At 40.7% G+C, this 18810-nt stretch overlaps 2 protein-coding genes across 2 annotated transcripts in view; both read right to left on the bottom strand.

Moving 5' to 3' along the window:
• Positions 1-1821: 1821 nt before the first annotated feature.
• On the bottom strand, positions 1822-9279 carry TMEM248 (transmembrane protein 248). Its single transcript, XM_026055356.1, has 6 exons — positions 9105-9279; positions 8395-8680; positions 6964-7114; positions 5974-6157; positions 5364-5507; positions 1822-4570 (listed from the first exon to the last, which is right to left on the bottom strand). The coding sequence occupies exons 1-6, from the start codon at positions 9261-9263 to the stop codon at positions 4550-4552; spliced, it is 945 nt and encodes a 314-aa protein (XP_025911141.1). The 5' UTR covers positions 9264-9279; the 3' UTR covers positions 1822-4549.
• RABGEF1 (RAB guanine nucleotide exchange factor 1) overlaps positions 9261-18810 on the bottom strand; it is a 32787-nt gene continuing 23237 nt past the window's right edge. The window contains exon 10 of the mRNA XM_026055350.1: positions 9261-9279. Coding sequence (XP_025911135.1) covers positions 9276-9279 — 4 coding nt within the window. The 3' untranslated portion in view covers positions 9261-9275. The remainder of the gene's footprint in view (positions 9280-18810) is intronic.

Below are 18810 nucleotides of genomic sequence, written 5' to 3' on the forward strand. Positions count from 1 at the left end.
TATATAACATCAGCCAAACAGCCTTTTTTTTGCACTGTGCTACCTGCTTAAAACACCCAGCTTTAAGCTGCTCTTACTATRAAGAGATTGAAGGGAGCCTCGAAAGAACCTACCTTAAAACTACGACACTCAACTACAGCAGGACATTCCCTACGTAGAAGGGTTGTGAAATACTCTATGTGTAAGGATTGTGAAATGTTCTGGACAGCAGGTTGCTCATGTTTACTTTAGAATAAATGGGAACTCACCCTACATCCGCCTATAAGCTTTCTCAAGTGTAACTCTACGCAGTAACAACTAAAAAAACCCAGGATCTTCTTCAAGGAAACTGCACTTCCCTAGAACTCATTGAACAAATCTGTGTTTTTGCCAAATAGCGGCTGCTTGAGTTATGAAAGAGAGTTTGTTTAACAGAAAACAAGTGAATACGTGTCCTACTGCCTTTTCTCTTCCCCTTTGCTGGCTTGGGCACAGAATTCAGCRGAGGCCAAAGATGACGACTGCTTTGCTAAAATAGCGACAGGCTAACTCAAAGTTGAGAACGTGCTAACACCAGGCATTAATGCTAATTCAGGGCAGATATTTCAGAACTAGCCAGATTTCCTACAGCYGTACCGAGGGGATTTGTCGAAGCTATTCTGTTAAAATTGATCACTTTTTCTACTAGTTCTCAAAGTTCCTCTCCTCAGTAAAAACTATGAAACAGCCTCATAGATTTGCTTTTAAACAATGCTGCCATTTGTCACCAGATTTGAATAGCCACCATTTGGATACATCCAGAATAAGTCAGAGCACTATGTGAATGCTTTGAACCATGCTCTTCAGAGAAGCAAGACAGGCCTTCTTGTACTTGTCACATATTCAGTGCCCAGCTTTTAACAAGCTTCCAAGAGCAATACAGAGTATGTTTTCCCTACTCTATCAAGCACTGCAAACACGGAGGTGCTACTTGTTCCAGCTGCAGAGTAACAGGAGCTAGAATTTAACAAGTTACAGTATCTTGATTTCAACAGCCATCCACAAATGTCCTTCAGTGATCTCAAGCCACCCACTGCTACTTTGAAATACTCAGGATCTGGTCTCAGTTCAGCTGAATAAGATGTATAGTGCCTGTAGCAAGGAGGCTGTGGAAGGCATGATAATCATCAAGGAAAAGTGACCATGTTTCTTACCCTTGCCCAAGGCATGCGACCTGAAAACAGAGCAATCACGAGAGGTTACTTCTATCATTACAGAAGCCCTACCCTCTCAGAAGTTCTCCTCTGCTGCAAGAAATCAACCTGTGTGGCAGTTTTGCTGCCAGTCCTACAAAATATTGACAATTCTAAGGACAGACAAGATTTGGCTGAAATTCTTGGGATTCCAGAAGGGGAAGTACATGTGAAAGGAAGAAAAGCTCATTCGATGGTTAACAAAAGATACTAGTTTCAAAAAAGTCAGCCAAGCTGTTTTCAACTCCCTTCTGCCATACATTTCTCTTAGTGCTCCAGCTGATGTTCAGCATACAACTCTGTATTGCATTGATAAAGCTTGCTTTACCTATCAGTGACTGAACAGGGAGACAAAAAGTCTCAAGAAAAAAACAACAGGAGAGACAGGTCTACGTCACAAATCCTGCATTTATCATGATGCACCCTACCGTACAATATGTAGAAGAAAGTAGTCTACGTAAGGTGCTTACGGGGCCATAAGTACAACACAGGATTTGAAATTCCAGGCTACTGTGCACTTTCAAAAGTAATTTCTTCTCTTGGTGCATACAACTCAGATCATTTATGAAACTTCCATAGCAACTGGTGAGTAGAAATAAAGACAACAGAATAAACTTCATTGTTTTTATTCTGCAAAGCAATATGCACATCTTACAAACACAAAATTAATCTAGGAGAGAAATGTCATTTCCAAATCAGCTATTAACCATCATGCAACAAGACAAGTGAAATGTAAGAACAAAACAAAACAAAAAAAAGCCATCTTAACCCTACAATCATCTGCAGAGGGTTGAAAACCAAGGCTCAGATTTTCTATGTAATGCCAAAGAAAAATGCAACAGAAAATGGCAGCTTTCTAAGAACAAGAAAACACGTACAAATAGAATCAAAACTGATTCAAGTCATAGTTAAAAAGAAAAAGAAAACAAAAAAGGAAAGATCAATATGATCCGAACTTTAATATTAAGTTTTTACTCTTCTGTTTGGCTGCATTTAACTTTTGCACATTGCGCCTAGGTACAATCCAAAATTCCTCAGTATTACAGCATTTCAACCCGATGGACACCCTTACCTTCTTGCTGCAATACACAGGGGCAAAGGAATAACAAGCTAAGGCCAAAACCCACATCTCCTTAACGTTTTCCCCTTTGCATTTGTGGATCACAATTTTAGTATTTCTGGGTATTTCAATACAGTGGGTGATACATTGCAAAGCAGACCCCTCTCATTACCAAATAGCAAAACCAGATTAAAAAAAGAAAAAAAAATCCTTATTTCCCCCACCACACCAAGTTGTAGTTAGGACTTTTGGAGTTGGATTTTAGTTTGCTGAAACGCAAAAGACTTGGGTTTCTTTTTTTAAAGGACTCATGTTAGCTTGGGTAATTCCTAGCTATTTCCGGAATCCGCAGCACAACCCCACTCAGTTTCCTCTCCCTGCCTTTGGTCCCCAGATCAAGCCACCCTCTTAGGCAACTCTCGAAGTGAATGCTAATGCAGAAGGCTGGGTATGCACGAGTTAGGAACAGCTCAGACACTTTTCATGAGAAGCTGTCTACCTGTTTTCACTTTACTGGTTCGTTTCAGTGAGGCAGTACTAGTCTGTAGCATCATCAGCAGAAAACTGGAAGCTTCATTTTATCCCTAGACTTCAAACTAGGCCATCTCTAAAGCTTTGCCTTAACATCCCTGGAGAAAAATGCATGTTAGTTAACACCACATAAGTAACTGAAATGCTATAATGGAAACATGTTCTGAAGAAAAGTGTGACTATTTTGCTATGAATGCTCTGAAGATTTAAGAACTTACTGAAGTCCTATACATACAGGCCTGCAGACCAGTAGGGTACCATTCGTAATAGTGTCCATAGGTAATAAACTAAGAATCTTATGCCAGCGTAACAGACTGCAGGATTTTAACTTGGGTTTATTGTTTTGCGTTCATACTTTGGGTTAAATATACCAAAGGGGAGGGGAAAAAAAAAAAAAGTATATGCACATGTTTACAGACCTATGGTTATACTACCTGACAGGAAAGCTGAAAGACAAGATGCAAGGTCAGTTAAGGCAACCAGTGAGATTTTAAAAGCAGTGGTGGAAATCTCTGCAGGAAAACCCTGACTCATGAAAATTAAGGAGTTTACTGAATAACAAGCTAGAAAGAAACAGCTAGACTGGAAGAGGGAGAAATGCACATCATAAGAACTCCTGATTTAAGAATGGACTCAGAGAACAGTGCGAGTTTTACTGTATGGTTTCTTTGACCTGAATCCCAGCAGCCCTAGTTCTCTCCYTGCCATTTTCCCCTCAGTGGACAGCATTAAATAGAAATTGGACAAAGCTAATAAAAGTGTCATTTTCAKCTGCCCTTCAGAGATGGAGAGTCTCAAATTGAAGCTCTATTACAGACYACGGGATTTCTTTTCCTTTTATTATTTGCACTTGCCCGAGGCTGTGCAGAGCCCCAACACAAGGTTAATACAACGCATCTTTTTATTAAGGTTCACTTTCTAGAAAAAAAACGTTTACAGAAAGCTACTCTGCAGCAAAGATGCACATTCCGGATTTGAGGGCTGCAGATGGGAGGCCGAGTGGAAAGCTTTCCAGATAACCTCTACACTGACTGATTCTCTGGCATCCAGCAGGCCAAATGAAAAATCAAACTTAGCACTTTTCAATAAGAAAGATTTTAAAATGGGACTTCACTTCTTAATTTTTTACTATGAATAAAAGCACAAGTTTGTCCTAAATACAGCACTATTAAAATGTGAATATGTATTTCTCTTTTCAAAAAAAAGTCTAAAAATGTTGATATCTTTTCTCGCAAGCAAGGAGCAAATGGAAAAAGATTAGGCCACACAAAGACACATTTAATTCATGTAGTAGATTGGTGGCTTTGGAAATGCAGTATTATATCAAAGGTGCATACTGTTTCAAACACACTGTACATATCATTGGGCAAAAAACAAATATTTGTTGGTTTGTTTGAGACATTTGCAAAGGCATCTTAACCTGCCCAGATGCAGCTAGACAAAAATATCTTGCTCTGACTATATGTAGCCATATCACTAAACATATCTACACAAACATTCGGCTATGTCCACAGGTAAAGACTGAAAGTTTCCGGCCGCACTACAATGCGGAACAAGTGCATCGTCTGACCTATTCTGAATATACTTTTATAAATATGTACAAATCAATTACAGGCACTTGAAATGTCTTTGGTTGGAATAAACCAACATTGCAAGATAATGTATTCACAGAGTGTTAGGACCCATTCTGGGTTCAGCAGGCAATGATTACGGTTCTCAGTCATTCTCAGTAAAAGGAGAGGATGGATTATGCTTCTGACAAAGCAACCTAAACAAAAGAAAAACAAAAGATTTAATTAAGTCAAATTCTTAATCCTGTAACAGTGATATTCCTTATCTCCATGCAGCTGGCATATCTGTCCTTGCCTTTTCAAAGGACCTTGAAAAGTCTGACTTGGAAAGGAAATTAAAGCAAGTCTGAAGGTGTTTTGTATTTAGCATGATCAATCTAATAGATACATGTTTTTTTTGTTGTTGCTGTTGTTGTTTTTTTAAAAAAAAACAGCTTATGCTACAAAATATCCTTATGATCAAAGGCGCCAACATTAGCTTCCTAATTTACAACTAAATATATTCATATTTAACCCTACAAGCAAAATGCAGACCTCCAATGTATAATAATAATAACTGTTTCAACAGTTTTGTCATTGATTTTGCTTAATTTTGATAACCACCATTAGAATTAAGTATCATGTTTTATTCAAAGTTTTAAGTCTCTGGTGATATGGAATAATTTTAAGATATTCAGTGCTATCTAGTCAATGCTGCATACAAAACAATATAATGTCATAAGTGCAGCAGAAGAATTGCATTATAGTGTTTACTGAACTGCAAGTAATAAACCACTTTTGTAGGAGGACAGTTTGCGGATCTACAAAGCACATACAGGTGTTTTACAGCACCCTTCTGTGTTGCTCACAATGAAATACCTGTGTATCTTCAGAAGGAAATTAAACCTACCTCTCAAGATCAGAACCAGYAGCCTGTACCAACTACGTAAAAAAGGAGGTTTTCTACGTTTTCTTATCAGAGTCAATGTTTTTTTTGTTACATATACTTACTTTTTCAGAGCAGAAGTCTGTATTGCTTTGCCTCAGTTTGCTTGGTCTGCCTTTAATAACTGCATAGCAGAACATTGTAATCACCATCACAAAAAGAAAGTAACTGGTATGCATGAGATGCAGGTTTATTAGAGAGCGATCATCCTGCACAGAGAATTAAAACCATTTACTGACGAGGCACTGATAGTTGGTACTTTATATTAAAGCAATAATTAGCAGATTAGCACAGAAATTACTTCATGAATCAACCTTCTCCCCCTTTATGAAGCCAGCATAGTAATGAAAGCGATCCCCAGTTCCAGCACATAAAGAGCCAMAATGTTCCTCATGTTAGAAAACTGTACTAGAGATCTTTCCATATAATGGCTGTGCCTTTTGTCAAATTATTTCAAAATACAAATCTTACTTATTAAAGTTGTGAGGCACATGGAGATTATATGGAGCCCATCCCTCCCACCGAGTAAAGCATACCCAACCCTGGCTCAGTCCTTGCACTACATAATGAACCAGCACTGAATATGACTATTTAAGACATGAACAGAACCATATTCCGTTAAACCCGAGCTAAGCATTTATTCAACATAACGTATAACAGCACAGTGGCACTTACATCTGGAACTATAACAGTTAGTTTGGGATTTAAAGCATGATACACTTTTCCAATTGCTCCTTTGTAACACCAGAAAGGGTTATAATCTTGTGCATATTTTGTATTAGAGTCCCTGGCTGTGGTGAAGATCTTGTACCAAAGTGTAGCATTGCTGTACGTTTCAGGAACACAATGTGGTGGCTGACTGCAGAAAAACAGAAATAATTAGCACCCTAATTGCCATTCTCTACATTCAGTAAGGCTAATTTTCAAAACTGAGTCAAGCCCAGTCTTCTCGGCAGCAGCACAAAATGCAATTTTATTTTGGACCTTCCACAACAGCAAAAAATAAAGCTTAGCCAAAGGCAAGCACAACATGTGATTCCTATAGCATCATCAGAATTTTACTGCATGTTGTTCCAGTAAGTCAACACCCCACAGCTTAATTAGAAAAATGCTGGTTTTCATACGGTTTCATACAATCATGYGAATCTACCCAGGGGCTATCTAGAGTATCCTGAACAGTGTCAGAGAGTCGAGAGAAGACAAAGGGGAACTATTCTCATGAAAGGTCTGTACTTTCTGGGGTCTGGTAGCAAAGCAGCATCCTGCTCGTGCTGAGCTTTCAGCAGGGAGGAGGGTAAGACCCTTAGAGCCTAGCCTTAGCTTGCATACAAGGTAGGGGAACTACATTATAGGGTAGCTTTCTTAAACATTCACTGACTTGTTCCTAGTGAAGTTTAATCGCAGACAGCTGGCTGAAAGGCAGGGAAGGCTACAGTTCAAAACATCCACAGAAAAATCTAGTGTTGCTAGAAGACAGCAAGTATCTCAAGAGTCAAGAGAGGGTTTTTACTGGGGTGAAAATGAAAGCAGGCACACAAGCTTCAAAGTCGACAATAATATTCACCAAGAAGTAGGAACCTCAGAGCACCACCTGAGGAATGAGGAACATCGGCATTCCCATCCAAAATAATCAGTCTCTGAAAGAGTGTTTAGAAGTGCACTTACACTGTGACAGGAAACACGCTGCTGGCCGCCGTCACAGTCATGCAGGTGGTGAACACAACCTGCTCGCAGTGACCATGAAGAACACAGTCGTCYGAGTTCCAAGCAGCCGGCAGGGTGAACGTAATATTTATCTCCTCGTGGGATTCTCTGCCTTTTAGAAAAAGAGAAGGAAACCTGGTTTTTGTTCGCAGAAGCATTTGAGCAACAATCACTAGGAAAAGGAGAATGCACAAATGACTAAGGCGGCCACCATCAGCTTGAATCTGTACCTTTGGAGTCACCCAGTACCTTTACTATTAACGAAGAGAACAAAAAGAAAGTTAAAAAAACAGTTGCTAGTCTTTCTAATCTCTTCTGCCTCCAAAATAAGCAGAATCATTAGTCTACCTCTAAAAAGGAAAACCTCACTATTTATAAGTGAATTCATGTATGCTCAGGGAATTTTATTAGGAAAAAAAACCCAAAACACAGATCTTTAGCCTCTCCCCTCTCAAAGACTTGGTTCAACACATGCTTTTTCTAAAGTTTACTTTTCATTTTGGACATATTCATGCAGACATAACTACAGAAAGGTGGCAGCAGACACTGAACTGCAGATTAAGTAGTGAACTTGAACTCTATGTGGATAAAGTCATATTCATAGTGAAAATAAATTCAGGCAACTTGCAATGGAACCTGCATTTGATAGGTCATGTAGAAGTAAAAAAGACAAAAAACAATAAATTACAGTAATACATGTTTACAGATAAGGCAAATGTCTCTTACAGGTCCCTGAGGTTCAAGACACCTTCAAGCATTATTATAACATGCAACCCTGTCTAAAAGTTAAAATTCAGTGAGGTTCTATTAGCTATTTCTACTCAATCTCTACAACTTAATCTCCTGTCAAAACTTAATGGCAGGGCAGTTGCATAACACCACAGAAATTTTAACCATCTTATTTGTTGCTGTTTGCAATGTTGAAGTTTGTTTATGCATGCATTTGCATTTTGGATTACCTATATTTTTAGACAATATGCCACTTGATTTCTAATGCATATATATTAATGAGTTTAATATTTGACTTAACTACTTGAAAACATATCAGGATAGAACTGTCCAAATATTTACCGCAGAAGCTCTTCCTGATCAGAATTTTGTTGACTCAAAAATTACCTTCCGCTGTCATTAGGCTGATCACTTAACACAGCAAAGCCTAATCCTGGCAGAACTGCAGGTTCTTTTCCATTCTGAACACGCGGAAAAGTTTTTCTAGCAAACAAAGGAAGGATTCTATATAGGAACATACTAACCACTAATCTGGTAACASGTACACATTCTAAGCAAAAGACTTATCGCACTAGTAGTAAGCTGGAAAGTTTTTATTTCTTTTCCTAAACAATTTGATTATATAGTTACCATTCAAACCTACAAAAATCAAGTCCTGCATACCTGAGAGTCCAATTTGGTGTCCAAAAATTGTAGAACTTAGATGTGTGACATTGCGAGAATACCCGCCAAACGGTCTGAGCGGGTCCAGTGTCAGAGTGATTGTAACAGAGATGTTTATTGGACCAGAGTCCTCAAGAGCCTGTGGGGACTGCGTAGATGATCTCGCTTGTCCACTAGTCACTGTACTTTCTGGAGTTGTGGTATCATTGATGAGATGCTTTAAGGTTTCATTCTCAGATATACAGAAGTCCAAATCATTAAACCTCAGGAGGAAGGTATTCCAGTCCTTAAAACAAACACCAAGATTTACATCAGATTAGCCAGTTAACTTTTGGCTGCAACTTCTCTAGAGCAGTGCAACCTTGATATCCACTCTTCAGCCTGCAGTTCCAAGCCATTTAACACCAATTAAATGGCTCATGAAGCAAGCACAAACACCAATCTCAACAATGGGGTAAGTTGTTTACAAAAATTAAAGGGTTCAGTCCCAGCCACTGCCTGACCACTGCGAAGCACAGCAAATAGTATCGTCACTTAAACTACCCAAGGACTATAAAATTAGAGGTAAGTATTAACGAAGATGATATCCCATAAGATGCCATTGCACTCCCGTAAAAGGGTTCTTGGAGGGAAAAAAAGAACTCTAACTTTTAGCATGTTTCTCAAATAAATATTCCCATTGTTAAACTCAGGAACTTTTTGTACTGTACCTCTGTCATTTCTGGTGACTTGATCTCCTTGATTTTAAAGAAATAACCCAGTGTCAGAAAAGCTATTGCCATAGCGCTTACACTGATCATAAAGACCACAAGTGGAGGTCGACTGCTGATGTAAACCTTCAGGTTCTCCAACAGGTTTATGTTGAACATTATTCTGATTGTTCACCTGAAAATAAAGAATATCACAACAGAGTGACTGGGCTGTGTGTGCTATTGAGGAGGGAGGGGATAGGAACTGCACAAGACAAATTTGACAACGAAAAATGGAATCATATACTAAAACAAGGCTCAGTTACACAATTCTGTCTGTACCATTCGTTGGACATGGACTCAGCATGCCTCAAATAAAGCACAAATTGAAACATGCTCAACTTCACTTTCTCAGTTCCTGAAATTGCCAGCTAGGAGCAGATTTAAAAAATTGAGGACAACTTCTAGCAAAGTCAAATGTAAATACAAGCCATCACTGACAAGCAATACGGACAATAAACCCAGCCTTTTCCTTTCCCCACTTTCTTAGGCAGAATATACACAGCTACATTTGAATTCTAGTAATATTTGGATTCATCAAAATACAGTGCAAATGGAGTTGTAATGCAGCCCACAGATCAAAGTCTGTCCATCCCTGTACACACTTCCAAAACTGAGGCTAAAGCCTTAAAAGATCCCCCTTTCCCCCCCACCTCACCCTCAAACAACCAGACCTTCAAGGTGGGATCTGGGAAGCAGCCCAGGGTCATTTTAGGTGTCTACATCAAGAATTGCATAGTCAGAAACACCTAGCAATTGCATTAGTGAGGAGGCTAGAAGATGGGCTGACTGGCTCCTTTCTTTATTTGATTCTTGCAGGATCAAGAGAACTTGTGGTAGAGCCAAGAAACAAGGAGAGGACTCCACACACGCTGGGGAAACGTACTGAGTCAATTTTTGTCCAAAAAAATTATATTTAGTCTTTCCGATTCCCCTTCTGAATTTCCTTTTCATTTGCAGAGTAGAAAGACCAGAATAAAGTTTACTGTAACAGCCTCCCATCTCCACCCACAACGAAAAGCAAACAGTCAAGCATTAAAGGGCAGCCTCTGTGCAACCGCTCCAGAGCTCTGCAAGGAGGCAACGCCAAGCAAAGCTTCTACCTTTGTTTCACCCGAGATCCTGGAAAAAAGGCTTTTAATCCCAACTAAACCAAAAGGACAGTAACTGTTGCTAGAAATGTATTGCTTACCCTCAGGATTTATAGGAAACGGCATTAAGACTAGTATCTCAAGAACTCAGCACTGTAATGGTTAATGTTTGGACGTGCATATGGATCTCCTGATAATTTTTAATTAAGTCAGGGACTCTGCTTCCAGCAGGTTTGCGTGATTCTCATTGACTTTTATTAGAAGCACATTGTACACAACCCAGACATAGCACGGCTGAAGCCATGCTGGTCTAAGGATGCAAGAGGGACAGGTTTGGGGGCGGGGGGGAGGAAGGGAGGCAGAGAGACATCTTTTATCTGATCTACTGACTTAAAAGAGCAAGAGAAGGGAAAAGGACAAGCTTTCAGACCAAGTTTTTTCCCAATTCCACAATCTACAGTGATCACAACTTTTTTGTTACACTCTTCATATTTTACTGAGAGAAATGCTTCAGTTGGCCCTTTCCTGAAGGGAGGAAAACCACCAAAACCTGCAAGCCTGCTCCGGAGGGGAGAAAACGAGCTGAGCTCCCGCAGCGAGAGCACAGCCCCGAGTTACGCACGCTGACCGTCCCCTCCTGCTCCGCAAACGCCGCCGTACCCTCCCTGGGGAACATGCAGAGACGGCTCGCGCCGGAGCGCAGCGACGGGTCCTCGGCATACTGTTTTGCACCATTAACCAATTCTCACCCAATCTGCAAAGGCYAGGAAAGCCACAAGCTTTTTACGAGCAATAACTGCTGGCTGCTACAAGTGCCTCCTTACAGGAACACACAGTGTGTCCGAGTGCAAAAAGCTGCTGCAGAGAAAGAGMGAGGAAGGGAGCAGAAAGGAAAGAAAAGGCAAGAAGGAATGACCAACGTGCATCTTACCYGAGCGTCTACCTTTGCCAAAGACCAGCTACGCTACTGCCAAAAAAGCCAGCAAAGGTGTCAGAAAAAGGCAGGGCTGAGAGGGAAAGGGAGCGTTGCTGTTGGCAAGAAACACGCCGGGAACGAGCCGTGCTTCTCTAAGGTCGGCCTCCCGTCTTCTCATCGGCAGCAAACTCCTTAAACGAGCCCCAGTTAGAAATCCCAAACGCCCCACTAGAAACGCCGGAGACACACGCCGAGGTGGAGATAGATCAACAGATCAAGCAAAAGCAGAGTCGGGTTGAGCGTTCTCCRCCGAATTTCCTTTTGAGAACGATCGCGCAGACGCAGGCTTTATTACGGCATTTAATCAGAGCCGAGCGTCGCCCCGAGCGCATCCGGCGCCGCGATCCCTTTTGAAAGGGACTCCCCAGAGCCCCGCTCGCCTTCTCGCTTCCTACGGGGTTTCAGATCTGCCGTGAACCTTGAYGTGCTCAAAACTACATATACAAAAATATTTGGGTTAATAATTTTATGTAAGAGATGGCCAGCTGGAAAGTGCTCGTTGCTTAATATGCTCCTGTAACTCAACAGCTTAGAAAGCAATTAGAAAATGCTGTAAGCCGCAGTTTCCAGAGGGTAATACGCCTTTTGGGCATTTGTCAGAGAAAAGGGAACAACTGTGGATTTTAATACTAGAGCTGACATGAAAACAGCAAGTCCGCACGGTTAGTGCAAAGCAGTATTAAGAAGGATGTTTCCACACTGCTGCCTGAAGAACTACTGATTTTTATGAAATAAAGTGCTTAAGTACCGCTGCTTATCAAAGAATTCGTGTAACAGATCACACACATAAAGCAAAATGTAAATCCCTGCAACGTTTTAGGGGTTCAGCTCATGGTCCTCACACCTCAAACTCCTCCCTTCTGTTCAGGCCCGTCAGAGATATAACACGGTCTCTGTTCTTCCACCAGCTCTAGCTCTAACTAACTATTTCCTCTGCGTAAACAAACAAACCTAAGAATATAATTTTATTTCTTTTCCCCCACAGTTAAAAAAAGGAAACAGAATATTATTAGCTCACAGCAGGTCGGGAAAGCAAGATCAGATTTCACTGTTTAGTTAAATAAATAATTTACATTAATTTAAATAATTAACAACCGTCATCTGCCTCTCTCCACTCTGGCTAAGCCTTTCAGTACTTGTGCAATAAATATATCCATAATCAATCTAGTAAGTAGCTCAAGCACAACAGGACGAATGAATACTGCCAGCCCGGAACACCGGCCAACTCCTAAGGACCTTTTTTCTGGTATCGAGGGGTATTCATCAAGACGAAAAGCCACGTTCAAACGGAGTTACAGCTGGAGGTGCTCGTCAGGAAACACCGGACAAGCCCTGCAAGGATACAGGGCTCTTAAAGCAGGCACTTCAAACTCAGGAAATATTGTTATGCGGTTAAAAAGATAAATATCGAAAAGGATGGAAATACACACCGGTTATTGTGTCAGCTTCCCAAGCAAATACAGCCTTCATTAGCCACCCACAAAGTGATGAAACGGTCACTTCTTTTACAGGTCAGGAGGATTTTCCTCCACAACGGCTCAAGACCGAAAACAGCAACCTCAAAAAAGCAACACTTTCAATCCTTCCGGATTCTGATATGAAAAAGGGTATAAAAAAATGTAACTTTTGAAATAGTCCTGCGAGTTTTTCCAAGAATAGACTTCATTATTTTCCTTATTTGTAAGTTATTTCAGAGACCAAAAAGTCAAAGAAATGAGTCACAGCAGAAGTATTAAATTCCTTTTTCTGGTGCTTAATATCAAGGAACAGAATTCATAACAACAATAAAAAATGTATGTTTCACTAAAGTGGGTATTAACACTAAAACTGCAGTTGCCAAAGGGAAAAACAAAATATGAATTTTAAAGAGATTAAAGGTATTGCACAATTTTTACATGATGTCTTTGCCATAATGTCACCTACCATCTAGCTGCTAGACAGCTTGAAATCACAGTCATTTCCTTATAAACATTTGCCCTTCTTGTTGTGCATGTAAGACAGTCAAAGTCTACAGGAGAAAATCTTTTTTTGATTTTCAAATTTAATGACAACAACAAAAAAACCCTAAAATATCTTAACGAAGAAAATCGCGGGCAGAAGACACAGGTAGCAGGCCAGAGCTAACTCATCCGAACAGCGCTCCATTAAGACCTCGCCTCTTTTCTAAGCCTGAAAATCTTATTGCTTACAGCAGCATTTCATCTTAACTGTGCAGTTCAGCTTATTTTTTTATCATCAGTTTTGTTTTCAAAGATGCACCACAACTAGTGGTACAACAGGGGTTAGGAAACGGGTCAAATCAGGGTTAATCACTTTGAATGAAAATAGTGTTGCTTGCCAGAAAAACACTCTTAAGCACAAATCAAGCGAACTGTGATTCTCCCAGCAAACCATCCATAAATAACATGAAAACAAAGAAATGGTGTTAATCTCAAAACTAAACCGCCTCTCATTTAAGAACAATAAACAGTAGCAGGTACCAAAAGTACCTTTAATTAAATTTGCTTTTTCTTTTCAAGCAAAGCCTGCGGTCTAGCACCTAAAAGACTAACAATAAAAGAGATCACAATTGTGTTGCTAAGCTGACAATTAAAATTTAGAACGCACAAAAAGGTCTGTCAAAGCTCCGTTAAGACTAATTAATAAGAATGCCTATACCTCTAACCTAGTATCAGCAGACTAGTGACCAGAAGTAACAGAAATCTCATCTGATCTTACAACTGGAAATAAGGTCTCAGCTGGTTCTTCCCATTATTATCCAGCTCCCTTCCCCTCCTCGTTTTTTTAAGAAAACATAGGATCAAAATTAAACAGAAGTTTCCAAATCCATCAGAAGGCTGCCCTTTTATGCCCCAAAATGAATAACACATAAATTACCACCAGCTTTTACATTCAATATTGTTCAGGAATTGGGGAAGGCTGAACAGCAAATTTGCTCCTTCCACCTCTGTTGGAATTTCACAACATCCTATTTTTATAATAAAACATGCAGTGGGGAGAAAAAGAGGGCTTTCCCTCCTGATTTTAGAGGAAGACTTACTTTTCCATACCAAGGTCGATGGGGAAAAAAAAAAAAAAAAAAGGTGCCAGCGTCTGCAGCTGTTTTAGTTCATTTTTCAGGAATCCCGTCGAGACCCTGCGGGATGAGACCGTGCAGTCTAAAGCTCTGCCGGCAGCGGAAGGGCAAGCAGGGCGACTCCTCGAGGAACGCCAACACCTCTCCCTCGGAACGGGCCGGGATCCCCCGAGCGGAGCACTTCCACTGCCCAGCTCCTCCCCTTCTCCTGTCCTTCGGTATTCAAAGATAAAGCAAAGCAAACAGACCCACGGCAACCGCCATCAGTCGTCTTCACAAAGYGGAGGAAAAGAAGTAACTGAGGCTTGCGGAGGAAGAAAGCCAGTGAAGACACCCCCCRAGATCCTTCCCTCCATTGCAACCAAACATAACCAACAGGCAGACGTGCACAAACTYGCCGCTTCCTCGCGACTGCTGGGGGCAAAAGCAACCGAGGGGGAGAAAAGGGCAAACCAGCTCGAACCAGGCAGAGGCTCGTGACAGCTTCCTACCGATGGGTTCACCGATAGAGCATTTTCCCAGACGCTGAGAGCAGAAAGCACAGAACATTGAATTCCTCACGCAGGAAAACGGCCTGCTCATTTGCACACAAAAGCGGGCGAAGAGGAGGCACCACGGCACGGCGCGCAGAACGGGAGGGCCACCATCCCCTGGTGAAGGGGAGACTCTTGCCTCGTACCGCTCAGGTGACAGAGTCACCCGGGAGGCAGGTCACGAATGGAAGYGAAGAGCCTGGGGACCAGCCACAATGGTACAAAGCAAAATGCTTCATACTTGGCCAAAGCATTTCTTTCCCCCTCCTGAAACACCTTCCAAAGCATAATTAAACATTTCAGCATCCCCAAGAGATGAATAAACAGCAAACAGTTCTATCTATAAAAAAAGGCAAAGAAGGGAAGTAATTTGGTGACAATTTTAGTAAAAATGAAGGATCAATTTGATACTGAATTTCACATGGCCCAGGTTCCTGAATATACCTCTTGCTAAAGACTTGACTTAGAATAAAAAGCAAAGAGTTCAAAAATAAAAAGGAGAATTAGTAGATCAAATGCTACTCAGCCAGATATGTGTATATGTGATAGTTCCAGATTTTTAACAGCCCTTCCCAACAAGCGTGTGCTGTAGTCCAACATTTCTGTGGTTGATTTAACACAAGCACCTGAACAGTGCAGTCATAAGAACATCAGATGACATAAAAGTATTTTTTTAAGTTAAATTTGCAGCTTAAAGAAAAATTCATGCAAAAACTGGCAAATGCAAACAAGTTCCAAATCCTTTTTTTTTTCTTTAAGTACCAAGAGCTGTTTTTTTAAAAAAGTACAGAACCAGAAAAGGATAGAAAAGTTATGAGCCAAGGGAATATAAATCTTGTTCGAAAAGCTTCCCCCCCCCAATAATTCAATGAACCCCATATTCTGGGTCTTGCTAAAAGTGAAAACCAGGGTTTAAAACACACTCAGCTGTACAGTAAAAGTAAACCTAACCTCTGCTTGAAAACAGACATTCCACTGCCAACCTTAAAAAGCACAACCCTGTTTGCCAAGTGAGTCTGCATAAAGGGAAAGAGTACATTTTCATATGCAAGACTTCTGGCTTGGGCATTTTTAAAACCTTCCAATTTTTAGAAGTCATAATCATGGCTTACATCATGATTTATCCTGACCTAGACCACACGGACTATGGTAAAACATAAAACGTTAGACTCACAAAACTTTAAAGTTCTCTTTAATAATGGCTATTCTGGTTACTACCGACTAGCATGAGAACCTGGGAATGGAAGGCAGAAGTAAAATGATTCATTTTTATAGGATCCATGAAAATTTCGCTRAAAATCAAATTTAGCATAGCATATCCTAACGACAACAGCCGTAGTTCATAGAAAGGCTTTACTCTAGAAGCATGAAAAGTCTCAGTAACAGTTTAATAATCAGAAACTAGTTCAGCGACCAGTTTAAGAAGGTTAATCGTTGACTTCATTAAGGGTATGCATTAAGGAACGTGCTGAGAATTCCCCAGCGCGAGTACAGAAAAACGCCGGCCAAAGGCCCTTCAGAGCGGTTGTTGTAATGAGACGGAGACCCAGACAGACGCACAGCTTGAATCACAAGCAGAAAACGAGTGACAACTTGAGGAAATGGCAGCTTTAGTGGAAATGCCAATACAGAACTGTGGATGTAGGGAGCAGGTAACATTCACTGTGTAAAAGGAGTAGAGAAATAGGCAGTGGCCACTAGTGAAGGAACGAATACAAACAGCAGCAGCAATGACTGAAATAAGTGACTTTGGCAATAGCTGAAACATCAAGGATATAGCAATAATAATACCATACCTGTATAGCTCACCCCCACTGATGAAAAGAAATACGATTTTCATTTGCTTACTCATGTAGGTAAGCACAGTCTCCATTTAGCAGATAATTAACAAAAACTGTCACGCCAGGGCATATGCAAGATTTCTCATAAAACAAAGCCTGGGAGTTCTGACTTCTGGGAACCTGCTTTATTCACAGGTCAGAATGGTCTTTGCAAAAAAATAAAACTCACAGTACAGACATGCTTTTGGCAAGGGGAGATTTGGGACAAGCAACAGAACTGTGACACCAAGGAGTTCCATTAATATTGGGTTTAGGGCTCACTTGATAAACCAGCTTTATTTCTAAAAGTCTTTTTTCTTTTTAATAAAAAAAAGAAAAAGAGACAATGATCACAGTAAAGAGAACATTATCAGCAAGTCTTTAAGGGAAGGGCTGTATTGCTGCGGTACAATATCCGTTCCGGGTGCTGGAATTGCCGGTATCCTGTCCGTTACTGCATGCATCCGGCTAACACAAAGTACACCAAGGTTCGGTTTACTGCCCTCAGCCACACGCACCGCTCTGCTTTCTCCTGAAGGAGGACGGTTCCTATTTCACCTTATCAAACAGCATTTCAAGTTCTTGTCTTTCAGGCGGAATACAAGAACCACGGCCCACCAGCCACTCCTCAAATCGTGGGAAGAAACAAAGCTACTGAGGTCTTAATCCTCTCTGACATGACTAAATCCAGGGTCAAGGACTATTCAGTCTCTCCGGCACAATTCAGTATTATTTTCTCTGCTAAGTCAGCCAGCAAAAGTTGTCATTTGTTATGTGGACACCTGCTGACCAGAGGTTGGATTGCAGCCATCAGCTTATTCCACCCAGGCCGGAGACGAGCAGGTAGACGGCAATGACACTAGCTCCCTAGCTGCGCCTAGAATGATTTCCTAGTGCAGACCAGGAGCAAAAGGATTAGTTAGATCCATTTTGCAATCCCCAGAACACAACTGTTTTTAAAAAAAAACAGTTAACGATTTAGTACAAGATAGGCTTAAATAGACATTCACGTTGGGCTATGACTTAAACTGTAAAACTTCTGAGAAGTTCAGTGCGGACRTGGAAAGTAACCCTAAAAAATTTCATATCTGGACTCAAGCTTTGTCTAGCAGAGAAAATTTACCTGTTTAATTATACTGCTAGAGCTAATTATACCAGTAAATTTCCCCAGAGAAGACAAGCCCTTAAAAAGCAAACAAAGTGAAAGAGGGAGGGAAAAAAAAGCTGTGCTGTAATCTATTCTATCCCCCGAGAGACGAAAATGTTTCCCAGGGTATCCACATCTATGATTATGATATATGGTTCAAATTTAACCGTAGGTATCTAGCTGCCACGTTCTAGGCATGGCGCAACAGAATTTTTATTCTTAAAAATTGTTAACACCTTCAAATTAAATCAACAAGTAAAAAAGAATAAAAAATGGGTGTGTAGTGAACAGGTAAAAACATTGAAGAAATCACCATTCACATGCTATTTTGAAATAAAAATATTTTTAGTACTACTCAGAGTATTCTTTTTTACATTTTTTCCTGTTACAATAGCAAGCGTACAAAATTCGAGCTAAAATCCTTATTTTTGAAATAAAACTAAAGACAAAATATCTAATTCAAGCCAAGTTATGCTCCTTTATAGTATTTCCATATATAATACTGAAAATGAACTACATGCAAGCGAATCCCTGTGGAAATTTGAGGCAGAAAAGAGATGCACCTAACTAATCTGTTCCGTTCCTTAACAGCAGCGAGATGCACTTAATTAATCTGCTTCATTCCTTCGCAGCTGACCACAAGTTTGCAGCAACTGGTCCAGCAGCAGGTTTGCGCCGAGCTTTGGATGGTTATACAACAGCCGCCAGAGCAACACGTCCCCAAAACCCGGCTTAAAAGAACCGCTAGCAGGATTCCAGCTTTGGGATATATATATATATATACACATACATATATATAGATGCCCCTGCCAGAAACCGCAGCGAGGGGAACCTAAGGAGCAGCCCACGGAGAGGAAACCGCCAGGGCACAGCCGGCCACGAGCCGTGGGAGCTGCAAAAACCGACACCGAGCAGTTACAGGGGGAAAAGAAAGAAAGAAAAAAAAAAGCGCAATTTTCACTGCTCCCTCCTTTTTTTCTTTTTTCTCCTAACAGAACAGAGAGGTTTCGCTTAGCCTCTAAGA

The sequence above is a fragment of the Apteryx rowi genome, unplaced genomic scaffold, assembly GCF_003343035.1.
Source record: "Apteryx rowi isolate R43461 unplaced genomic scaffold, aptRow1 scaffold_99, whole genome shotgun sequence".
Classification (NCBI taxonomy): domain Eukaryota; kingdom Metazoa; phylum Chordata; class Aves; order Apterygiformes; family Apterygidae; genus Apteryx; species Apteryx rowi.